Source organism: Arvicanthis niloticus, chromosome 3, assembly GCF_011762505.2.
Source record: "Arvicanthis niloticus isolate mArvNil1 chromosome 3, mArvNil1.pat.X, whole genome shotgun sequence".
NCBI lineage: Eukaryota > Metazoa > Chordata > Mammalia > Rodentia > Muridae > Arvicanthis > Arvicanthis niloticus.
In genome coordinates, this window is record NC_047660.1 from 86,777,400 (window position 1) to 86,802,057 (window position 24,658).

Sequence of the window (24,658 nt, forward strand, 5' to 3'; positions counted from 1 at the left end):
AGACTCCAGGATGCACCGGTCTCTCTCTCTGCTCCTTTACCTCTGGGTCGTGTAGGCTGGGGACTCAAACTCAGGTCCTCAAGCTTGTGCAGCAAGCACTTTGCCCATGTTGTCCCCAGCCCCTATTTTTTCAGGTTTTCATGTTACCCAGGCTAGCTTTGAATTCAGCCTCCTTCCCCCACCTCCCAAGGGCTGGAATTTCCAGCATGTACCACCACACCCAGCTTCAGTTCCAACACTTCTAAAAGTTGCCTACTTGCACACTGTTTCTTTGGGTTTTGTTGACAACGTCTTATGTAGCCCAGGCTGGCCTCAGGCTCACTGTATAGCTGAGGCTTGACCTTGTCCCCTTGGTCCCCCTGCCTTGTCTCCTGAATGTGGATATTCCAGAGCTGTGCGTTCACATCCAGTCTCACACATATATTTAAGTGGTAAGCCACTCATGAGAGGAAGGAGAGGCACTGCCGCTTGCTACCTATGTCTTGGCCACAAGTCTCCAAGTGGAGTCCAACAGGAGCCTCCAGAAACAGTGGACTCCAAAATAACTGGCTTGGGTACCATCTGGCTGGCGTCAATGCCTTTCAGAGCAAGCAGCCCAGCTATACTCTAAATCCCACTCAGTCCTGATCCTCCATTGTAAGGAAAAAAACAAAGGATGCTACAGTGAATGTGCTCTTTGCCTTCTCAACCTGTATACTGCTACACACCTGCAGCATAGGCTGGGGGTGGTGTCAGTGATAGAGGCAGGCTTAGTGCTTGTTAAGGCCTCTCTGTTCACTCAGCAGAGAAGACAAGAAAAGGAAAAGAGAGACCTGAGAAAGACTAGCAGCTCAACTAACTCCCTAGGTAAAGAGCAGGCTGAGCAGTCATAAGGATCTGGGCTCTAGCCTCAGAACCCACCCCATAAAGCAGCCGGACTGGTGATGCATACTTGTATCCCCAGTGCTGCAGAGGTGGAGACAGCCTGCCTAGTCTCCTTGGCTAGTTGCAGGCCAGTGAGAGACCCTGTCTGAAAACACACACACACACACACACAGAGTGCTTGCTAGAATAATTCCTCATCTGATTCAAGAGGTGGCAGGTGTTGTGGGTTGCACTGGTGCTATCTGAATAAAGGCTAGAGCCTGTGATTGGGCAGTGGAGGGGAAAGGTGGGACTGGGGGTCTTAGAGAGTGGGAGCAGGAGAGAGGACAGGGGAAGAGGATGTGGAAGGAAGATGAAGCAGAAGCACATGGCCTGGAGGAGCCACAAGTAGCAAGGGATCTCATAGCTGGGGAACAACTTAATACAGTGACAGATCTGCCTAGTCTAGGCATACAGCTTATAAATATAATAACTGGGTTGTGTGTTTTTATATGCGGGCTTACTGGGGCAAGAAGTTACCACAACAGGCAGCTATGTTGGGTGCCTCCTGCCACAGAAAGGAAGCAGGCAGTGTGCAGCATTTTCATTTAAAAAAAAAAAAAAAAAAGACATTTAGTCCTGGTGGCATTTGTCCACAATCCCACACTCAGGATGGTGGCAAACAAACATTGCAAAAGTTCATGATAAGCCTGAGCTACACAGCAAGTGAGTTCCAGACAGCCGGCTCCACATAAGACCTCATGCCCAAAACAAACGACAAAACCCATTTTGCCTAGGGATTCCATCCAACAGGAGTAAACTCAGGACTCTGTTCACATTTCATGATTTTTATTGACTTTCAGGAAGGACCGCCATGCTGGTTGGCGGACTCACTGTCCCAGCCTCCCCAGGCCTTCTGCAGCATGGGTGACAGCGTCAGTGATGGTGTGGGTGACCTTCTCAGTGACCTCCTTCACCACCCTGTCCCCTGACTCTTGGGCTCTCTTTAGGGCATCGGTCAGGGCTGTTGGGAAAGAAAGAAAAAGAAAAGAAAATTGTGGGAGTGAGCTACCCTGCTTCCAGCAGGAGAGGCCTGTGATGTGAGACCATTTTCCGGGGTCAACTCTGGAGCAGCGCCTCTCCCCACACACAAAGGGCGAAGTGCTTCTGTCAGTCTAACTTGGTTTGAACCCCCACCCCCACCCTGTCAACCTTCAAACCGTCTCTTCACATTTGAATGAGGCATCACTAACAGCTCGTGGGTGTACTGGCTACTTACACTTCATTTTTCTGGAAACTACTGGTTGGTATTCTTTGACTATTTTCATGTTGATTACTACATTGGATTTTTGTTTCTGCTATTTTATCATAGTCTGTGGCCTTCCTTTTGACTTAACTTCCATTTTGCTTTTCTTCTTGTGTTCTCCCCACTGGCCCCTCCTATGTAAAATAGTAAAGTTTAATAGTGACAGACTTATCTAATATTTTCTTTATGACTACTGGGTTGTCTTTGGTTTTGTTTTTTAATCTCAGTCAAAAAGAGCCTCCTCTCTCCAAGATTGTACTAACGTCTCTTATGTCACTCTGAATCTTTGTGTTCCCAAAATTCCATGTTGTAATCCTCCTCAAGATCAAGACCATCCCATGAAGAGGTGGGAGGCATGGTTCTGGTTAGCTTAATGGGGTGGATGGAGCCTCGTGAGCAAGAGGGGCAACACCCAGAGAAGCAAGCTGGTACTGCCATGTGAGGACATGACAGAAAGGTGCCACGCAGGAGCCAGGAGCCAACTTCAGATGCCCCTCTGCTGCCACTGGGACTTCCAGACTTCAGTGCCCAAAGCAGCACATTTCTTTTCCTTATTTTGCCTCTTCTTTCTTGAGTGAGTGTCTCACTCTATAGTCCAGGCTGGGTTGGTGCTTGCTACGTCACCCAGGCTAGCCTCAAACTCAGTCTTCCTGCCTCATTCTCTCACGTTCTGGGATCATAGACAAGCTCCATCCACCATGTCTGGCTATAGAAACAATGAATTTCGCTGTTTACAAACTGATGAATCCATGGCATTTCATTTTGGCTGTTTGAGCTTAAACAATTACAGCCTAACAGTTTAATATAGGCATATATTTAAATGTAATTCCTCTTCCCGCTGGACTCTACTTAGTTATAGAGAGTGGAAGTGACATGTTTTGTATACTGTTCTGTTCACAGCATAACACATACAGAGTAAAGTTTTATATAAATACATATTTAAATACATGGTTGTCTAGTTTAAATGTTCTGTCTCTATGCGCTGCCACGTCACTTTGTCACTTTTTTTGCAACATTGTCTTCTTAACATTCCGCAGAGAAAACAGCCTGGATGGAGCCTAACCCAAGGTACAACCTACAGATAATTGCATATGGGGAGAATGTGCAGATGATTGCATCCCAGCTGAGAGGGATGCTACATCTGGGGCAGGGCTGGGTCTAGTTGAGCAAGAAAAGGATTAACACTCACACTTGGGCTTCCTTCCTCCCTCCCTACTTACTTCTGTTCCCATTGTGGGGATGCAACCACTTCACAGGTTAGGCTACACCCAGCCCTCTGTCCTTTCCTACCTCGATTCTCTCCTGCCTTCCTCCTCCCTTCTTTCCCATCTCCAAAAAACCTGAGCCTTACCTTTCTCTCCAACCTCCTTGGCATGGCCCACCACCTCACTCACCACCTCCTCCACTGCGTGAACTGAAAAGAGAAGACAAATTCAGAGTGAAGATATATGTAAGCCCACTTCCCTCATGATGGCCTGATGCCTCTAGACAATAAGGTAAGACTCAGATATGCTGCTCCCAGTCATGACAGGCAACTTAAAAGAACCCCCAGCTGCCTCCCTTCATAGACTCCTGGCTCCTGGAGATGTGCAGAGCCCATGCCCCTCCCCTCAGCCAGAAGGACATGGATACCTAGAACAGCCAGCTGGAAACCTGAGCCAAAGTAGGTTTGTTGGTCAGTCAGCTAGTTAGTCAGGAAGAGCTGGCTGTCCTACTTCAGCCATACCTGTACATCCTCAGAGAAGCTGAGTTCCTCAAGGCAGCTCTTCCTGGAAGAGGGTATCCCTACCTACCTCCAGGTTCTGGGGGGGAGGGAGGGTTGTGAGAGCATGCTAGAACATAAATTTCAGAGACAGAACTGCTTCTAATACCACCTTCTATTGCTATGTCCCTCACAACTGAGAAGGCTGGAAGATTAAGAAGGGGGTCAGGGGCTGGAAAGATGGCTCAGCAGTTAAGAGCACTGGCTGCTCTTTTCAGAGATCCTGAGTTCAGTTCCCCAGCATCCACATGATGGCTCACAACCATCTGTAATGGGGTCTGATGCCCTCTTCTGGTGTGTCTGAAGACAGCTACAGTGTATTCGTAGAAATAAAATATGAATAAATATAAATAAAGAATAAATAATTCTTTTTTTAAAAAAAGGTAGAAAAAGAAGGAGAAGAAGAAGAGGGTCAAATCCCTTCTGGGTTAAGAATGAAGTAAGTGCTGATGTGTCTGCCGCAGCCATTTCCGAAGAGACTACCAACTTGACACAGGTGTTTATCTGTGTCTCGAGTGGGACTCGTATGAACATGTACTGACAGACCTTGGCTGGCAGAACCATGTCCTAGGTTCTTGGAAGAAATAAAAAGTTTTAGACTTTGAGCAGGATCAGACTCCATGGTTTCATAATAAAAGAACCTTTGAAGCTTTAAAGTATGGTGAAAATAAAAATCCACCCTCTTATTTTTCTGCATAAACTGATCAAACTAGGCAGAATTTTTTTTAAATTTTGCTTTATACTTCTTGCAAAACTCCAGGGCCTTGCATAGACAAATGTTCTACCACCAGGTTTCTGCCTCAGGCCCTGAAATAAGCAATACTAACGTAAAAGGTACTCTAGGCTTCCAGAAAGAAGGACCCAAGCCACCAGCTTCTTTCCTAGCACCTGGGTTCTGCTGGCCTCGTGGAGTCTCCTTGGGATTGGCCTACTCCTGACCTCCAAGCAAGTCAGCCTAAGGAGCAAATCCCTAGTAGGAAGCCTGCTTGGGCAGTGACTCTTCTCTGAGCAACTATCCCAACCTCTGTGCCCCCAACTTTACTATCTCCTGGTAGATACCAAGCTTCCTGATGGAACTCAGCCTCAGCCTACCCAAAGACTCTTTCCTGCCTGCTGGAATCAACTCTCAACAGATCCAGAGGAGCCTGCCACCAACTTCTGGGCAGATAGAAAGCCCAGGTCCTTACCTGCTCCCTCAGTGGCTTTCTCAGTGCGGTGGGCCAGGCCCTCCGCTGCCAGCTTCCCCAAGCCTCCCAGCATTGTGCAGCAGCAGACAGTGACAGGTAAAGCTCCTCGGACTGGAAGAGCATGCTTTTATATATGCCTACCGCAGCCTGTCAGGCTCCAGGGCACCAAGCCCTTCCCCAGCCAGTAAGGCTGAGCAGATGAGTCAGTTCAGAGCCTGGGTGGGGCTCCCCCAGAACTGTGCACAACCCTTCTTTCAATGAGCCCCCACACCCTCTAACGAGGACCCTGGGAAGCAGAGATAAAAGGCAGAACTAGAGAGGTCAGATATGAACAGGTCTGGTACCCGGGGCAAGGAGCTCAAATGTTCTGTGAGAGGGTAGCGCTTGGGAACAGCAGTCCTGCCAGGTCTTGGCTGGGATCTAAGCTCTCTAAATCTGGGCACTGATGTGTACCTGATAACAAGGCCTCTGGGCTCCCTGTCAGGGTCCCCACTGTGGCCTAGTCCGGCTTTTAAAGCCTAGCACCAAAGCACCCCTCCCTGAGGTCAGGCACAAGTGGACAGGCACCGCTGCCTGTCCCATTGCCGAGACCCCGCCCCAACAGAACAGCCTCGTAGTCGCCCCTGGACAGGAGGCTCAGAGTGTTGCCTGACCATCTGGAGAGTACAGCATTGACCTATGTGGTCATCAGTCAGCTGATTTTCACTCACCCTACCTCCCAGTTTACCCAGGACTGGGGCAGCCAGCACATGGGAGCATCCTGGCTACTTTGTACCTTGGGGTGCAGCTCCTAGGGAAGTCTGTGAGTTAGACAACGAGGCAGAAGACCCCATCACCACTAGAGGAGATCTGTCTCTAACTAGAATTCCCCCAAGGGGCAGTTCTACAGCTTCCTGGTATGTCAGATGCAGAGGATCAGGCTGCCTCCCTCATTACTCAGGACAGGCAGATTCCTCAAGCCACATTCCACCTGTTACCTCCCTTAATCACTGGTCCAAACAAAGCCTCAGTTTCTTCATCTATAAAATGGGATAGCTACACCTTCCTGGCTGTGTCATTGATAGCCAGTGGGTCAAGTATACAAGCTTTTGCAAATACCTGTTCCCTCCTGCTCATCAAAGAAGTTCCTCTAGGCAGTAGGTCCTCCTTTCTACGGCAGGGGTCTAAGGTGCAGCTGGGATGTTAGAGCTCTTGGAGCAAAAGAGCTGAAGGATATGGACTCCACTGGCCTAGGGACAGGGCCAGGAGGTCATCTAATGTTCTCGTTTACATAATCTAGACCAAGGCTAAGGCCTCCTCCCTGTAAAGTCTCTCTCATCCCTCAAACCCGTCCTGCTGGGTATGACAGGACTTAATTAGTGTTTACCAGACCAAGGGCCCTTATAGCCCATGCCCTTCAGAGCTGAGGCCACCTCACATCCTTGTGTGGTGTTGGCAGACCCTGGGATGTGGTTAAAGGATTCTGTGGACAGCAGGACCTCCAGTCACATAGCCAAGCCCCATACATATCACTGCTGTGTCCTTAGGGCACAAGTGGACAGACATGTAATTTGGAAGAGCCCTTCTTAAGAAAAAGAAGGCGGGGTAAATGGTGACTCAGTGGGCAGAGCACTCACCACATAAGCCAAAGGGCCTGAGTTCAAATCCCCAGGATCTACATAAAGTCAGCTGCAGTAGGGAGTGTCCATAACCCTACAACTAGTACAGAAAGATGGGAGGCAAGGGCAGGAGAACCCCAGGATGCTTGTAGACTAGCTAGCCTGGTATGGACTCTGTCTCAAACAAGGTGGTAGGTGAGGGCTGATACTCTATGTTGTCCTCTGACCATGCATGTGTCACAGCACACACATGTCTGCTGTGTTCATACACACAGCGTACACGCACACACGCAAAAACCTTTTTCAAAGAAAGAAAAGAATGCAATAATGTGATTTGTGCCACTTGTACAACTGCATATATATACACACACATATATACACATGTATATACATACATACACACACACACACACATACACACACATTCTCATGGTGTGAAAATGACCATGAAAATGAGGTCCCTGGAACTCAAGTAGGTCCAGTCCTCCTTATTTTTCTCCACTTCAGACAAAGTTCCCAGTATCCCTTCCACCTGGGCCATTAGGCTGGAAAAGAAGTGTACAGCTGCTGGAGGTGGGGCTTCAAAGTGCATGGAGATGCTTCAGGAAGCATCAAAGGCCCTGTTCCCACTGAGGGTGCATGTGGCCCCTACTCTCATAAGGGTCCTTTCTTGCTATTCCCTTGCCAGCTTTAGAATGGCTTCTGGACCCCTCCCCATAGACCCCTGCTTAGTTCTCAGCCTCTCTGAAGCTCACCAGCCCCAACAAACCCTTTTCAAAAGTCAGCCCACACAGCCCCAGGCGCTGTCCCTTTCTCCTGCCCGTCAGGCCCCACTGCCCAGGACGCTGCTCTTTTTGAGGCCACTGTCTCTGGGTGAGCACTCCAGTGATGTCACACTACTACCCTTTGCCCAGACACACACCCCCCCCAAAATGCCTGGCCAGGAAAAATAGAAGGACTAGGAGAGGCCGAACTGTCCAGAGATGGACTTAGTTCCCTGACCCTATGGCTCTGGCCCTAGTCCAGTCTTACTGGTCATTCAGCTCCCACTGTGACCTGTTCCCTGTTCTCCCAAGCCACCCTGAGTGTCCTGAAAGGTCCTCTGTGCTCCTCCTTTAGACTTCTGAGACTGGATCCCTCTCTAGCCAAAGATTATCCTAACCATGATGGATTCTGGTCTGTGTCACTGGGCAGCTTTACTTGCCTGCTTGAGGTTGAAGATACCTCAGGTGGGGGTCTGTCCTCCATTGCCCCATCTTGGAAGACACTCCAGGGGAGCAACCCTTGAACACAGACACCCAAGTGAACCTATCCTGAGCCAGCTGGTCAAGTCCAGTCTTCCCTTGGTCAGGGAGAATCTGGCGTTGACAGGAATGAACTAATTTTCCAAGGAGAATTTGCTCAGCAACGCAGTTTGGCAAAGGACCTGCTGGCTGAATCATCAAGTCGAGGAAAGCTGATTTTTCAAATACCAATTGCCAACTTCGCAAACATCAGTGCTCTTTTTTAAATGTTTACTTTGGGTGGCTAAACACATGGGCTGTCTCATGTCTGACTGTCTCAAACATCCCAAGGATGGTCATCCATACTGCCTCGGCTGCCTCACACTTCAGCTCACAGATCTGAGTTTGTACTGTATACTGTACCCACAAATCCTGCACATGCGGCGTTCTCCCAGCCTTGTTCATCCCAACTCTTACAGACTTGGCTTGTGGGTCACCAGAGGAAGCTATACTCAACAGGCTGTGTCATCCTACCTACATCCAGGATATCAGCAAGACTCCTGGTAGAAGCCAGAGAGCTCAAGAAAAAGGACCATTCACAGGGACAAACAATAAGAGAGAAATTATAGCAGCTATTATCTCTCTGGATATCTCAGAGGGGCATGAGATCCCTGTCTCCTGGAGCTGGAGTGTGGAAGAGTCAAGGGACAGGAGCTGCAGCCATTATTAGAGAAACATGGCCACTTCTAAACCATGTATAAGGAGACATCTGGGAAAATAGCTACCTCCCCTCTTCCTCTTCAGTTTCCAACCAGAATCTTCCCTCAGACTGGTCCCAGTCAGGCTCAGAGCCGGGAGGCCAGGTAATGCAACCCAGAACTGTCCAGGGAGGAGCTGGTAGAGAGTGGGTGTGGAGGAGATCAAAATACCAGTCTATCCTTCCAGAAACAGTGGCTTACTTCTAAGTTGCCTCTCTCTCCTCCATAGAATTGTGTGGAACAACAAAAGTAAGCCCATCATCAAGCTTAATTTCAGAGTTGGTGCCGCTGCTGTGAAAAGCAGCATGATGATTCACTGAAATACCGAAACCAGGATGATATAATCCTGACTCCTGGCTGCAGACCCAAAGGAAATGGAAAGGGGTGTCTTGAAGAAATACCCATACCCCTATGTTCTCTGCAGCATTAGCCCACAATAGCCAAGATTTGGAAACAGCCAGATGTCCATCAACAAAGAGTGACTTACCTGGGTGTGTGGTGCTGCATGTTTGCAATCTCGAATTTAGGAAGCAGAAACAGGAATATCAGGAGTTCAAAGTCAGCCTCAGCTATATAATGAGTTGGAGGTTAGCACAAGCTATGTGAGACCCGGTCTCAAGAGAAAGAAAGAAATGAACAAAACCAGCCAACCAAACAAAACCAAGCAACAAAAAGTGGCTAACAGGAGTTCACTATATATGCACAACACAATATTAATCAGTTTGAAAGAGCAGGCTTTGCCATTTGCAGTAACATGGGCCTCAACATTTTGCTAAATGAAACAATCAGAGTGTAGACAGACAAATGTTGAGTGATCTCACTTCTATGTGAAGTCTACAGAAGTCAAATCCACAGATGCAGAGAGTAGTGACTACAGGGATGGGAGGAAAGAAAGGCACACTGAATAAAAGCACAGATAAGTGTTGGCGGTGTGGCTCAGGTGGGAGGGTGCTTGCCTATCATGCATGAAGCCCTGAGTTCAATTCCCAGCTGAAGATAAACCAGATATGGTGGCACGCACCTCTCATCTCAGCACTGAGGACTCAGATATAGGCAAGATAATTAGACATTCAAGGTCACCTTTGACTGGATTACAAACTTGAGGCCAGCCTAGAACCAACCAGACAACCAGATTACCTTCCCACCTGGGCAGGGCTACAAAACACCATGAAATAACTAGTGTGCTGGAGGTTACTCCAGGTTACCTCTCTGTGGAAGGATTAAGGCAGAGGAACTTCATTGTCTTGCTTATTGAAACTGGGTGCAGTTTTTCTCCTCCAGTCCTCTGGGAGGGACAGATAAACAGACGGGTTTCATCTTGGTTACATGGAACTTTAGCATGAGTGACTCCATTTTGATTCTTTGTTTGGTTTTTTTGTTTTGTTTTGGTTTTTTGGGTTTTTTTTGGGGGGGGGTGGAGACAGGGTCTCTCTTCATAGCTTGGGCTGTCCTGGAATTCACTATGTAGACCTCCACCCCCACTCCTGCCCCTGCCTCTGACTCCTGAAAGCTGGAATTAAGGGCATGGACCACCACATCCAGCCCTCCAGTAATTTTTAACCTGGTCTTTGCAGGCATTTATTTCAAAACAAGGCCTCCTGTAATATGTATTTGACAAGATCAACAAACACCATTAACACTTAATGCTCCCCATAGTCCCAGTATGGGTCAAGTGTTTCCAGGATTTGCAGATCTTCACAGATTTGCAGATAAAGCAAGATGAGACCATTTTATTTGGAGTAAAGTGATATTGCAGATTAAGGGGGAGGGGCGACTGTTCAGATTGAAGGCAGGCTGCATGAGTGAAAATACTCAAGGGTCCTACTCATCGGGTGGGGCTTCCTTTTTGGGGTTCAAGGGAAAGAGGGGCTGGCTTCTAGCGTGTAGTTTCTACTTTGATAGGTTAGGCCTTCTATTCGTTTTTTCTTACTGAACATGTCCTTCCCATAATGCATCTAATTTTAAATATATGCCCACCCAATTGTACAGCAGCAGAAAATAATAAATAGGGAATTGTCCCTAAAACGTTACTAGAGGACACTACTTTGCCTCACTGCACAAACACTCAAAGCTAGGTCAGGTCAGATTGACCCTTGTATTTTTCATACCTGAATAGGATAGAAATTGTCCAAATTTGACTGTTACTGGGGGGTAGGAAAACCTAAACTATTGTTCAGAGATGGGCGTTCATGTAGCCAGATGCAGGTGGAGGTCAAGGGGCTCTGAGGTTGGAAAGTGCATTTGGAGAGCGGTATGTGGGTATACAGCAGAAGCAGATGAAGGAACTAGGCTGTCAAGTGCATTACAAGAGGAGGGAGTGTGCATAGCCAAAACCAAATGGGGATATGAAGTAGGGGGGCTGGGGGAGAATAGGGTATGGGGGTGTGTTGAGACTAAAGTGCTAAATTATCTCCTGTGCCTGCCGGGCTCATTAAAAACTCAGGTCTTAGGGCCCAAGCCTCTATTTCCAGCTACTATATAAGAGACCTCCCTAGGACACCAAATCCCCCTCCACCAGCAAACACGGGCAACTTAGTGAGACTTCCCATCTCAAGGTAAAGGAGCCAGTGATGTAAGATGTGCCTAGCTAGCATGTATCAAGTACACAGCCCTTCCCGACCAGAAACCGTTTATTTCTCTTATGTGTCATGAGTGTTTGGCCTGCACGTATCTGCCTGTATGTGTCCTGTGTGTATGCCATGTCCTTGAAGTTGAGACTGGAACTGCAGCTGAGTGTGAGGCAGCATGGGTACTGGGAGCCGCATCCAGGTGGTCTACAAGAGCATCGAATGCAGAGGCACTCTCCACACCCAAACCTTTCTTAACATTTAATATCTTTAAAAGTAGGAAATGCCAGCTGGGTGGTGGTGGTGATGGTGGTTCACATCTCTAATCCCAGCACTAGGGAGACAGAGGCAGGTGGATCTTTGGGAGTTCGAGAGACCAGCCTAGACTACAGAGTGAATTCTAGGACATTCAGGGCTACACACACACACACACACACACACACACACACACACACACACACAAACCTGTCTCAAAAAACCCAAACAAGAAAGAAAGAAAGACAGACAGAGAGAGAGAACATGCCATATGTATTAGAATATTATAAATCTTTATGGGGCGTTTACCCAGATGTAAACATTGTCATCTCAGATCCCAGAGAGCTTATCAGTGTTTCAGTCTTCAAAACACTGGAGGAACAACTTTAACCAATCAAGAAGCAGCAGAAAAATACTTCAGCCAAAGGAACGTTGGGAAACTTTTATTATCTTCAGCTGTAGATCTAAGTCAAGAATAAAGACGCAGCTGGGCTTGGGCAATGGAATGCAAATGCTACATGTTTTCACGAAGTAGAAAGAAGAGGGCTAAGAGGAGGGAAAGGAAGGAAGAACGACTGGCAAGTAGGAAATTCTGCTCTTGCCTGCTTACAGCCTGAAGGGAATCAAGCCTGTGCCGCTGTCAGGGACTGGACTGTAACCCCAGTACTGGGGAAGTGGGAACCTAGGAACTCGAAGAGTTAAATGCCAGCCTGGGCTATGTACTGAGATTCTGCCTCAAAATAAATAGAGAAATAAATGAATACATGGCGTCGGCTGCAGAGTGGTTAAGAATGAATACTGCTCTTGCAAAGTCCATGAGTTCAGGTCCCAGCCCTGGTGTCAGTATGTCAGACAGCTCACAACCACTTGCGACTCAAGCTCCAGGGGGATCTGATGCTTCTGCTTTCCCTCAGACACCTGGACTCACATCAGTGTGCGTGTGCGTGTGCGTGTGTGTGTGTGTGTGTGTGTGTGTGTACACGCGCGCGCGTGAGGGGGGTAGGAGGGAGGGACGGAGGGAGGGAGGGAAAGATCTGCCAAACTGAGACGAGAACCAAGGAGAAGCCAAGCTGAGTGTTGGGCTATGGCACCTGAAGAACTTGACCAGGTGGTCATCAAAAAGGAACTAAAGGGGAAGCCATTCAGCTGAGACAGAGAGGAAAGGAATGTCTGAGAGACAGCTGGCAGGTGGCTAGTACATGACTTTGGAGCGCAGGTAACATGGTAAGACATAGCTTTCAACTGGAACAGAAAGCCTATTTCAGAAACGTGTCACTAAAAATCTTTCCTAGAAGCCCTCTGACCCCACAGACTTGACCTTTCCTCTCCTAACAAGAATTGGGCCCCACATCCATGCCTAAAGCAGAACAGGTTAGAAGCAACCATGTGAGCCGCCTGGGATGTGTCCCTGAGTCACACTGGAGAAGGATAAACAGCAGAGTGACAATGGGACATCGTAGGTCCTGCTCTTGGCCCCTGCTCCCGACTCAGCACTAGTTTCTGCAGATGAGGTCTCTTGGAGATGTCAGAAACCCGCAGACAGCCGGAGACATCCCTTTATGGCCTTCTCCTTGAGCTGGAGGTAATGATATCGGCTCCTTTTGCACACTTGGGGAGGCCTTCTTTGTGTGTGTAAGGAATGGGGGCGGGGGGTGAGCGTGAAGAAAACTCAGAGCAAAGGCTTTTTTGAGCTCGTGGAGACACTGCCCCCAGCTGGCGGGCTGATGAAGGCCTTCAAGGCCAGCCTGGGACCAATTTGCTGGGTTTAATCTCCAAGGAACTGGGAAGGGCGTGGTCCCTATTTGTTAACTGAAGTGGCAAACCTTTTATGCGCCTATTGGGGAAAGGTGCTACTATAGGCGGCAACAATAATTTCAAAAAGATTTGGTGAAGGAAAGGGAGGCGGGTAGAGGTTTCCCCTGATGTGTCTCTGATGCATAGTTGCCCAGGCGTAGCCTCACCCTGCGGCATCTCTGAGTCACCCAGCAGCAGGGCGCGCCCCGGGCTGAGGTCCCGTGCGTGGACACGTGCTGAGTGCTGGGTGGGAACTGGCTTCGTAGGATTCCTACTCCATTTGGGACTTGTCAGACGAAAATGTCCAGCTTCGTTCTGGACCAGAAGTTTATAGTTGCCTTAAGAAGAATAGGAGGCTTAAGGGAGGTCGCACAAGCACACTGCCTCACGGTCGCGGCACTCCAAGGCCACTTGCACGGGGTTCCCCGCACGCAGGCTTCTTCCTTGAGGGACTGCGCTTCTGGTGAGTCACCGCAGGGTGTGGCCGGGTGCGCAGCTCCTGCGGTACTGTAGCCTGCACTGCCTCCTGTCGCCTGAGCCCCCCCTCACCCACCCACCCCCATCCCCGCAGCCCCTGGGCGCAGGCTCCTCTCCCAAGCCTCCAGGAGCATTCCTTCAGCTTCAGAGAAGAGTCCCCAGAGGATCAGGGGACAGATTATTCTCATTGTAGGTGCAGCCTGCTTCCGGGAGAAGGGGAGCTTTGAATTGGGGAGCTAATGAGTAGTAGGCGTCGGAGAGGACGGGAAACCCGCCCCTAATGGCGCCAAAGGGTTGGGCCCTGCTTGGTGAAATCACTGAAGTGAACCCAAAAGTATAATAGTGGCTTTAATTAAGGGCACATCAAGGAGACAGCAGTTGAACAGAGCTCCGAGACAAGCTCAGCTGTTCCCAGACTGGAGAGAAGTGCCCAGTCTCCTCACTGCTGATGGCTGAAGATAGGCAAAGTCTTGTCAGATCCTGGTTTGCAGTCTGGTCTATAGGCCCCTGGCGGCGCTTATCCACTCCTGGGAAAGGAAGAGGGATGTAGTAAGGGCAATGCCCTAGGGACTCATAGCTGTGCAGGGTTAAGTCTCATTAGAGTCTGCTCCCCCAAAAGCCCACATTCTGAAAGTCACTGATGGCAGAGGGGGGCTAACATTGAACCAGGGTTGGAGCCTGGGAGGAGTATGCACCCCCTCTTCTTCACCCTCCACCCCCTAACACCACATACACGTTTCTGTACATCCTCTGGGATGGGGGTCATCCTTTTCCGAGACTGCGACTCTTGGAACAAAAAGATAGTGTCCTTAGCCCTCAAGACATTGACGTGAAGTCTCTTGCCTTGAGCCACTCAGATAATAAGGTTGCTGAGCCCTGCCTGCAAGAGCACCTAGGAATCTGTAGCTCTGGGTCTCTCCTTCCTGGCTTGTTTCCTTACCAGGTTGTAATAAGGGAGTTAGGTGTAAGAAACTAAGGCTGGGACCTACCTGACAGGTGACACCTCAAAGTAATAAACAGCTGTTGCTCCACCCCACCCTACCCCCACCACCCAGAGGAGGTTAAAAGAACATTCCATTGGGACCTGGAAACCCATCTGCTTTGTGCTGGGAGACTCAGCAGGTGGTGGTCTTTCAGCTGGCAGAGGTCCATCTCAGTGAACCTTTAATATAGCCTGGTGTAGAACCTGTTACCTGCTTGATTCCTCAGGTTCCAGCAGTGACACCAGATAGGTGTCCCGTGGCTCATCCATCTCAGGGAGACCAGGTCAAAGGATTTCACACTACGGAGACCTGCTGCTCCTGTCCGTGTGCCCCTGGAAGCTGCTGCTGCTGCTGCTCAAGTAGGGCAGCAGTTGGTGGCATCCTGGGCATCTTCTTGCTGCACCATGTCTTTTATGTTCTCGCTGCCATGGCTTGGAGGAGTTCTGGGTTGTTGCAGACAGCTGTAGAGGGTCAGTCCTGCCGCCTGCTGTGCTCTGTCTAAACTCCAGAGCCAGCTCACTCCTCAGAGGGATGGGGCAGGAACAAGTCAGCAGACAGGTTTACTAGGGTTTGGGGAATATAGGGGGTAAAAGGCTGTGAGGGATGGGGGAGTGACATCACATGGGGTTCCTCATGAGGAAGGCAAAAGACCCTAACTAGAATGGGAAATTCAACTAAGGAATACAGAAGGGCTGGGTGAGGATCCAGGAGACGACTCACCCAGTGGATGTGGCTCCTTCCTTCTCTGCCTTGGGGTTTCCCTGATCCTAATAGATACTTAGCAGGGGGATTTTTATTGAGCATGTGTGTGTGTGTGTGTGTGTGTGTGTGTGTGTGTGTGTGTGTGTATGTGTGTGTGTGTGTGTGTGTATGTATGTAGACCCGTGTATATATGTATGTAGACCCCAGAGTGAAATTCAGACAACTAAAGCTTTTTTTTTTGTTCTCAGACAAAAGGAAAAGAATTGGGACTTTGGAAAGGAAAGGTTGGGTGACTGGACACTTGCAGGTACCTCTCCAGTGGCCCAGCGGCCCTGAGAAGTCACTCATCCCAAAGGGGAAGAGAGGGGTTATTGAGTTTGGTAAGTCAGCCTTTGATGCTAGTCCTAAATAAACATTACTTAACTGACTAACATACCTTTCTGCATAGTCAAAGCATGACCTAAAGGTTAAGGTGACAAAGGGGACACACATGTGTCAGTCACCCTTTGATAAGCCCAGTAAAGTTTGTTTAGTGAAAGTGGCCTTCAGATTCCTAAAGTAACCTAGGCAACTGTCATTATAACCCATGTGGCTGAGGTACCATGTGCAGAAAGCAGGTACAGGTCTACTGTATCGCTCAGTTGCCTTTAGTGGTTGATTTAGTTCACTTTCTTTTTCAGAACAAGGCCTCTCAGTAACCCAGTCTGTCCCTGAACTCATGATTCCCCTGCCTCTGTCTCCTGAGAGCAGCAAGTAGAGTCATTCACCTCACCTGGCCCCAAACATGTTTTTTTTTTTTTTTTCCAAAGATTTTATTTAATATATATAGTAGCTGTCTTCAGACACCAGAAGAGGGCATCAGATCCCATTACAGATGGTTGTGAGCCACCATGTGGTTGCTGGGAAATGAACTCAGGACCTCTGGAAGAGCAGTCAGTGGTCTTAACCGCTGAGCCATCTCTCCAGCCCCAAATATGATATTTTGAAAGAAAATTTTAAACACTATTTATTTGTTTGTTTGTGTGTGTGTGGTCACGTGCATGTGTGTGCATGTACAGCACAATATGAATGTGGAGGTTGGAATATTTGCAGGAATAAACTCTCTCCATCTATCATGTAGTTACAGGGATTGAACTCAGGTCATTAATCTTAGCAGCAAGCTCTCTATCTACTGAGCCAGTTTACATGCCCCAAGCTAGTGATTTTTAAAGTCAACCAAAAAAGCTCAGCGTGGTTCCTATCTGTAATGTAGTACTTGGGAAGCTGAGGCAGAAAGGATCACTGGAAGCTGGAGGCCGTCCTGGACTACTGAGTGAGACTTTGTCCCAAAAGGACAAACCAAAGCACCTAAAAAGCAGCTGTGTATGGTGGTGTACTACTGTGACCTCACCACTTAGAGGTGGATGCAGGAGGGTCAGGGGCTCAGAGTCACTTCAGTACATGGTAAGTCTGAGACCAATCCGGGATATATGAGATCAGAAAATAATAATAATAGTAATAATATCAGTAATGATATCAGAAAATAATAATAGTAATAATAATAATTTTAAAATATTAACAATTCATAATAATTAATAATATATAATTATTTACAATAATTAATAAAATAATAATAAAAATAAACCATAGATATAGTGGTCCATGCCTTTAATCCTAACACACAGGAGACAGAGGCAGGCAGATCTCTGTGAGTTCAAGAAAATAATAATAATAATAATAAATATAATTAATAATAATAATAGTATAAAAATAAACCATGGATATAGTGATCCATGCCTTTAATCCTAGCACTCAGGATACAAAGGCAGGCAGATCTCTGTGAGTTCAAGGCCAGCCTGGTTTACATAGCAAGTTCTAGGACAGCCAGTGTTACACAGTTCCCAAATAAGACCCTGTCACAAAAAATAAAGTTAGGTTTGAAGATGGGAAGGCTGGAGAGATAGCTCAGCAGAGGATATGTTGTTCTCTCAGAGAATTGGAGATTAGGTTCCAGCATCCATGAAGGGTGGACCTTACCTGCCTCCCTCTACCTCCAGCTCCAAGAGGTTTACACCGTCTTCTGACTTCTGGGAGCACTACCCTTGTCTTCTGACTTCTGGGAGCACTACCCTTGTATGCACAAATCCTCACTCAGATACACCCATATATGTCCAGGCCAGCTGGACAATCAAGTGGGACCCTTAGACCCTGTGGAGAGGACTGGGATTCGAGAGAAAATAAGGAGGCACAGCAAGTCAAGAAGTCTGATCAAGCTGGCAAAATGTTTGTTGTTCACACAGGAAAAGAAAGAGGGCTCTCCAGGTGGAGGAAGCTAGCTGCAGCTGTGGGGTCTAACTAAGTTATTCTCACAAAGCCTTTCCATTGCCAGGGGTTCTAAAACCATCTATCTAGCAGAATATTGGCTAAATCTAGAGATGAGGAGGAAGGGTTACTAAGGTAAGTTGCGATGAGGCCTTGTTTGAAGTTCTGAGAACTGACAAGTGAATCATGGAAGGTAAGCAGAAGGAAGAATAGTAGATAGGAGAGCCAAGAGTGAGGCCTTGCCATGGCTTCCCATGCATAGACATTTAGGTAAAACCTAAACAATATTTAACTTTCAAAAAGGAGAGGAAAAAAAAAAAAAGAAGGAAGGAAGGAAGTTTGCAGGAGGTTGGTCTGGTGCTACTAATCAGATGCTGAATCCCGTACTGCAAGATCTGGTTGCCCCCAATGAGGAGATCCTCACATACACCAAGTAATGCTGTGTAACCTTGCTCCCCAAATTAATTGGTAAACAAAAGGCTAAAGCCTATGATTGGGCAATAGCTAGAGGTAGGTGGGTTTTCAGTTACCTCTTTGGGCGGGGGTTGCAGGTATAGAGAGGAGGGGAGAAGAGAGAGGAAGCAGGAAGATGTCACCATGAGGTATATGGATCATGAGCACGTAGCCATGGAGGTCCTGCCTATTGGAATAGGATCTGTCCAGGCAGAACATGGCAAATGATATCTCGGGGCTATTGACTAGGAAAGAAGACAAAATGGCATAGAGGGTTGATGATATCTGCCCAGCTCTAAGCTTTAAGTCTTATTATAAATATAAAGCTTTCTGTGTCTTTTATTTGGGAACTGAATGATCTAAGGTGGGGTAGAAACACCCCCAAATAATATTTACCTAACAGAAGTTAACTAAAAACAGCTGAGGTTGGAAGGTTTCTTTTCCCAAAATTACACATCAGAGGGCCTGCAGGAGGAGACAGGAGAGCGGGTCCTTGAGTAAGAACGGGCCTAAGGCCAGAACATGGCCTCTCTTTTTCCAGAGGTTAGCCCAGAGCTTGTGACTGGGGTTAAAGGCCAAGAGCACGGCAGACCCCTGTAGGTCAGAGAAGGGTCTTCCTGGAACAGGCTGACCCTGATGTTTATCAGTTGAGTCCAGAACCGGGGTTTCAGGAAGCAGAGACCTCTGCAAAATCACTTCAGAGGTATGAGACTTAATAGATCCAGGTCTACTGCCTGTCCTCCACCCCAGAGAGCTCCCAGGTGGGCACACCTCTCAGGTAGACACACTTCCTGGGTGGGCACACTTTCCTGAAATTTTGCGTTGAGGGAGGAGGTATGCTTGGGAGCACCCTGACTGCCCTGAGCCTCCTCCCTCCTATCCATGGAACCTCTGGCCTTCAGTTCTTTCCTTCCACCTCAGCAGCTGAAGCCCATCTGGATTCAGGAGATCAGGGGCAGGTTGACTGGGCTGTCCTTGACCCCCTGTTCCCTATTGCACAGGCTGGGTGGGAGATAAGTGTCTCAGCCCTCTGTGAACTCAAGCTCTGGCTCTGTCACTGCTGGCACCAGACTGGAGGCCTGGACAGTCACTTCAGAGTTCTGAACCCAGACTGAGTATCCAATACAAGGGTGAGATCCCTAAGGAGGATTCCAAGATGAAACAGCCTCATGCTAGCCCCCAAGTCAGACTGGCTGCCTGGGCTGTTTTGAAAATTTGGAGGTGTGAACTGGCACCATGGATATCATAGCTGAGCATGGAGTCAGGTGGTTCTGGAACAAGGCTCTCCAGCTTGCTCGCTTCTGTGCCCTTGGACACATTGTTAAAACTCAGTCCCTTAATCCCTTCCTAAAGCTTACTATGGTACATACCTGCTGTTTCTTTATTTATCTGCAGTATTGAGGTTTGAACCTACGGCCTCATGCTTAGTAGGCAAGCATTCTGCCACTAAACTATATTCCCAGTCTCAAATATGTCAACACCATTTTCTTTTGTTCCTGATGTCCTGTAGGCCTCTAGGCTAGAGGGGAAAGGAAAGCCCATCTGCCTGAGGATGCCAGGAGCCACAGAAGTTGCTTCAGGCTGCTCTGCTGTCCCTGTCCTCACCGTGGTTGAAGACTTTACTATTGGTTCCAGGGAAGGTGTAAGGTGCCCTGGTCCCCATAGCACATGATCTGAAATTGCATAGACATTCTCACCTCTGCCCATCTGAGGTTCCTCAGACACAGTGAATCAGGCAGGTGGTAGGATCTGCTCTAAAGGGGCACTGAGACTGAGACCCTGGTCTATCCACTGCACTTCTGTGGACAGTGTCAGCTGCCTGTTATCTAGGGGAACAGAGAGAAAGGACACCACACTACCACTAGAGACAGCAGGGCTTTAAGGGGAACGGTGCTCCTCCAGAAGGCACAGGTTCCAGAGGAACTCAGGAGTGTCTTGAAGTGTACCTGGTCTCATCAAATGCCAAGCCTTGGTGTCCTTCCCCTGGGAATGCCCAACGGGCTTCGTGAGTGATGGCGTAGCACAGAGAAGAAGCACGGGTGGGATTAGGGCTCAGGTTTTATTTGGAATCATTAAAAAAAAAATCACAGCAGCATTTGATTGGTGATCAGAAGGACCATAGGGTAAAAGGAGCCAGCAGGAGGCGCTGGCGCTGGCAGTAGCGTGCATGGACAGGCTTGTGGCACTGGGCTGGGGACAAAGAACATGGGCAACCTGCAGGGCACTCTAGGCAGGGCACTCAGTGTGCCAGGTTGGGACAGGATCCAAGGCAGAGAGGGCTGTCACTTGAGCCTCTGTGGTTGACTGGCAGCCTTCTAGTCTCCTCCACTCTTGGCCTGGCAGAGAAGAGAGGGCAGGAAAAGGAAGGGGAAGGGAAAGAGGATGGGAGGAAGGGAAGGAAGGAAGGAGGAAAGACGATTTGCACCCATTACCAGGCCCATAACGCTCCTTGACCACCTGGAAAGGATCACTTATGGAGCGATCAGGTACTTAGGCCCCTGACTGCCCTACCCACGACTCTGTGGGAAGCTATGGAAGGTCTCCCAGGACCCAGAAATGAAAACAGGAACTCTATGGCTCAGGTCTCTGCTGCAGAACTTTCTGGTGCACAGCTGGGAACCCAGCTCTTACCTCTTCATCTTCCTCTTGCCCTTTGGCCTCCTGGTCCTGTGCAGGGGGTTCCAAGTCCTCCTACAGGGGAGCAAAGAAGACACAAGGCTATGGAAAGATACATTGACCCTCAGCTGCCATAGCAGGGCTTCCCTGCCAGGTCTCAGATGAACAGAGGCCCTCCATCATCTTACTGTGCTTACAGGGTCTGGAGTTGCCAGATACCCTGCAACCCAGGTATCACCTTCCATAAGCAGATCCCAAGTCATGGGTCCTCAGAGAGATTAGGTGATATGCTGCACCACGGTCCAGGCTCCTTAAGTGAGGAAGCCTGGAGAGTGTGGAGTAAGGAGAGATCCTTGAATCACACAAACCCCTCGCTTAGGCTGTATGAGCAGCAGCATGCCATCACTGTTCACAGAGACCCTGAGGACTCGGGCCTAGATACTAGTGCATGGCTTCAGAGTTCAAAATGTCAGGGCTCCAGGTCCCTCTCAGGTCCTCAGAAGTATGGGTCACTCTTCTGGCCTTCTGGATGGGCTTTTAGTTTAGACTGTCTTCTATCTCCCCACTCACCACAGCATTTGCATCATGGCCATGACAGGAGGGGGGCTTGGAGCTAGACTGATGGTCAGTAAACAGTCTATTCTCAGAACCTATCTGTGTTACCTCAGGGTTATGGTATGAATTCAGAACTAGTTTGTGTGTCAACAGAAAATGACTGCCCCTTGGCACAGCTCCAAGGACTCAGTAGATCTTCCAGGTTAGTAAGGGTAGCCTGAACCTGCTCCCAGAATCCTTCTTGCTAGTTGCTTGGGAGTAGGCTTCCTGGGATGACCATCGTGCCAGGAATGGTGGTAATGATGATGACAGGTGCTGTTTTAATTAGGGCTTTACTGCTGTGAACAGACACCATGACCAAGGCACATCTTATAAGGACAACATTTAATTGGAGCTGGCTTACAGGTTCAAAGGTTCAGTCCAGTATCAAGGCAGGAACATGGCAGCGTCCAGGCAGGCATGGTGCAGGAGGAGCTAAGAGTTCTACATCTTCATCTGAGGCTGCTAGCAGAATACTGGCTTCCAGGCAGTAAGGATGAGCTCACACCCATAGTGACACACCTCCTCTAACAAGGCCACACCTCCTAATAGCGCCACTCCCTGAGCCAAGCATATATAGACCATCGCAGGTGCTCATGATATGCCTGGCAGAATTGCACCCCGGTATCATTTCTCTGCCTCCCTCCACAGCCCCGTGAGATGTGTCATTTCAGATGAGGAAATGAACATATCCAGAAAGGTTCTTCCCAAAGTCAGAGAGCCTGCAGAGGTGCACCTGCACACGGCAGTGACAGGAGACCCCGTGCTGAGCCTGGAAGCAGGTGTTTGGCGTGGGTGACCCTCCCCCGCTTTTTACAGCAGACTTCTGTGGCATTGGCTGTGTGGAAGGCTGGAGCTTCACAATTGGGTTTGCCTGTTGTAGTGTGTGTGGCCGAAGATAACAAGTCTTTGGAATTAGCTTCCTTCCCTACCTCCATTCTGGAATCCCCATCCCTGCATAATCTATACTCAGTCTTTCAAGGGTATAGCCCAGAAGCTTGCCACTCACGGAGCCTACATGCTCGAAGAGACTAGCCACGTGACCGTGGTGCAGCATATCACCTAATCTCTCTAGGCCCTTCCTTTCCACATCCTGTTTGGTGGAATTTGGGGCCCATTAAATGGGTTAGTAGGTATAAAAGGCTTAAAGCAGAACTTACCCTCTGGCAAGTGCTGAGACAGCTCCTACATCTGGCACCTATCCCTAGAGAGCCTGATGCCCCTGTTTTATCCACTACCTGCCACATACATATACATGCACATCCATTCACACAGGCATTCCATGCATATGTGTCCACACACATCTCCACCCTTCCTGTAATGCACATACAACCCACATGCTCACACAAAGACCTCAGCAGAGGGTGGAGTCAGAGCCCTGCCACTTGTCCACCACAAGTGGGCAGTGCTGCCGTTACTGCTTCCTTGGGAGGAAGCCAGACCCTGGGATGAGGGAGGTTGGACAAAGGATAACAGGTAGCTCTGGTGGTGGCTTGGCCGCTTTAGCCTGTCATCACACACTGCCCTTGTAAAATGTATTTCCTGCATGCCAAAGGGATGGGCTGGTCACGGTCTTCGTGTCACTTTCCTTGTGCATAAAATGAATCCCAAGTCCCCACTCTTGGAGTGCGATGAGGATTCCAAATAAGAACGGGTGTAAAGACACCAAGTCGCCCCAGCGTACGCTGGGTACTGCCTGTAAAGTTAAGCAGTGTCTAATGCTATTTACCCGTGTGTTCACCAGGGCAGAATTGTCTCCTGTGGCTGGGGAGCCTAGGGAAAGGACATGAGCTGACCTTACCTTGCGTACCACCCCGGTGGTGACCGCAATGTTTTCTGCCTCCTCCACGGTCTTGGTGGCCACTGTGTTGACGCTGTTGACCACAGCTTCACTCACGGCGTTGGCCTGCTCCTTGGTCTTCTCAGCCACTGCAGAGGATTCTGGCTGGGCTCAGCCCTGGCCCTCTCCACTGCTGCCTACCCACACTGGGGAGAACAGCCCCTTCCCAGAGCTCTGACTCCTAGTTACTTCCATCCCTTTGTCTGACTCTAGGGCAGGAACAATGTGATGATCTATCTTCAGGACATGTAGTGGTTTGGGTCACCTAGGGCTTAGGGCTCCAATTGGTACAAGGACTTCAGGTGTGGACCCTAGATATAGGGCAGGATTCGTGGGGTCCCCAATTCTGGGTCGCCTTACCTGAGGTTACACTTTGTACCACGTTCTCCTTGGTTTTGGTGCCTATTGGAGGGAAGAGTTGTAGAAGCAGTCAGGACAAACAGCTGGACACAGTGTGGGGGTCAGGAGGGGATGAGGATGGGGACAGCAGCCCCTTCAAAAGGCCATTTCCTGCTGTGTCTAAAGGACAGAGGACAGACGGGAAGGAGACAGGACAGGAAGAGGGGACAAAATAGACCAGGACTGAGGTACTGTTACTGGTAGGGCTATGGCCCTTGCATGGGCGTGGCCCGAGCCTCAGAAGCAGTAGCTGAACAGGGCAGAGAAAGCTGAGTCACAGGCTTAGCCACCCCTGTCCCCTCTTTAGGAGGAGCACAGAGTGCTGGGGGGTGGGTTGAACACTAAACTGGGCCCATTTTCACAGCCTACCCTTTCCCTCGAGGCCAGGTGGGGTCATGAGCCTGGTTCAGCTGCAGCAACTCCCATTGGAAAAAGCGGGGGTCCACCTGAGCAGACCAGGTTAGGAGACCCCAGGCACGTGTGTGTGCATGCTTTTGAGTGCCACACATTGCAAGTGTGGCACTCCAATCCTGTCCCACTCAGAGTTCCAAAGACAATTAGATACTACCATATTCTCCAGGGTGCAAGACCCTGCCTCAACAATCAGAATTTCATCCTTCTCAAAACGCTCTCCAGAAGCTGGGGGAATCAGCAGAGGGAAGATAACAGGATTCCGCCCTAATGGAGGGACCCCTCTGCCCCGCCCTGCCCCGCCCCACCTGCCACACTCACCCACATACATAACCCCTTCCTTGGTCTTCTCAGCCGCCTCCGTCACTCCCTGCTTGGTCTTCTCCACAGCACCCACAACGCCTTCCTTGGCAATGGAGAAGCCTTTCTTGAAGACATCCATGGTGGCTACAAGGATGGGATCCGGCTGCTGCAAGCTGTGGACTGGAGTGCTGCCGCAGCCTCTGCCTCTGCTGCCGCTGCCTCTTATTGACGGAGATGAAATATTGATGCTGTGGCTGCTGGCTGGAGCCCAGCCAGCCCAGGGCAG

The 24,658-nt window shown here is 49.1% G+C and overlaps 2 protein-coding genes and 1 long non-coding RNA gene across 5 annotated transcripts; all 3 read right to left on the minus strand.

Moving 5' to 3' along the window:
- Window positions 1–1,675: 1,675 nt before the first annotated feature.
- Fam25a (family with sequence similarity 25 member A) lies at window positions 1,676–8,170 on the minus strand. 2 transcript variants are annotated; one of them, XM_076931482.1, is made up of 3 exons: window positions 7,901–8,170; window positions 3,501–3,563; window positions 1,676–1,867 (listed from the first exon to the last, which is right to left on the minus strand). In XM_076931482.1, exons 1-3 carry the CDS (start codon window positions 8,136–8,138, stop codon window positions 1,734–1,736), a joined length of 435 nt encoding a protein of 144 aa, XP_076787597.1. In that variant the 5' UTR covers window positions 8,139–8,170; the 3' UTR covers window positions 1,676–1,733. The 2 variants fall into 2 exon arrangements, with proteins under 2 accessions (XP_076787597.1, XP_034354552.1); XM_034498661.2 differs by lacking the exon at window positions 7,901–8,170 and adding an exon at window positions 5,099–5,430.
- A 5,723-nt stretch (window positions 8,171–13,893) lies between these two features.
- LOC143441607 (uncharacterized) lies at window positions 13,894–16,232 on the minus strand. Of its 2 annotated transcripts, none has more exons than XR_013109171.1 (3): window positions 15,474–16,232; window positions 14,964–15,275; window positions 13,894–14,297 (listed from the first exon to the last, which is right to left on the minus strand). It is a non-coding gene; the product is annotated as an uncharacterized LOC143441607 (long non-coding RNA). The 2 variants fall into 2 exon arrangements; XR_013109170.1 differs by having other exon boundaries at window positions 14,964–15,316.
- A 4,017-nt stretch (window positions 16,233–20,249) lies between these two features.
- Sncg (synuclein gamma) lies at window positions 20,250–24,610 on the minus strand. The gene is made up of 5 exons (XM_034498098.2): window positions 24,391–24,610; window positions 23,620–23,661; window positions 23,221–23,348; window positions 20,841–20,900; window positions 20,250–20,545 (listed from the first exon to the last, which is right to left on the minus strand). Exons 1-5 carry the CDS (start codon window positions 24,509–24,511, stop codon window positions 20,525–20,527), a joined length of 372 nt encoding a protein of 123 aa, XP_034353989.1. The 5' UTR covers window positions 24,512–24,610; the 3' UTR covers window positions 20,250–20,524.
- Between the last annotated feature and the right edge of the window lie 48 nt (window positions 24,611–24,658).

Excerpts from the sequence above, each read along its gene's own strand:
- Fam25a (XM_076931482.1), bottom strand. The coding sequence starts at position 8,138 with ATGATTCAGCCAGCAGGTCCTTTGCCAAACTGCGTTGCTGAGCAAATT. Across the intron at positions 3,564-7,900 it reads GTATCTTCAACCTCAAGCAG|TTCACGCAGTGGAGGAGGTG; the intron begins GCAAGTAAAGCT and ends TTCTCTTTTCAG. Across the intron at positions 1,868-3,500 it reads CAAGGAGGTTGGAGAGAAAG|CCCTGACCGATGCCCTAAAG; the intron begins GTAAGGCTCAGG and ends CTTTCCCAACAG.
- Sncg (XM_034498098.2), bottom strand. The coding sequence starts at position 24,511 with ATGGATGTCTTCAAGAAAGGCTTCTCCATTGCCAAGGAAGGCGTTGTG. Across the intron at positions 20,901-23,220 it reads CCACCGGGGTGGTACGCAAG|GAGGACTTGGAACCCCCTGC; the intron begins GTAAGGTCAGCT and ends GCTCCCCTGTAG. Across the intron at positions 20,546-20,840 it reads GGCAAGAGGAAGATGAAGAG|GCCAAGAGTGGAGGAGACTA; the intron begins GTAAGAGCTGGG and ends CTTCTCTGCCAG.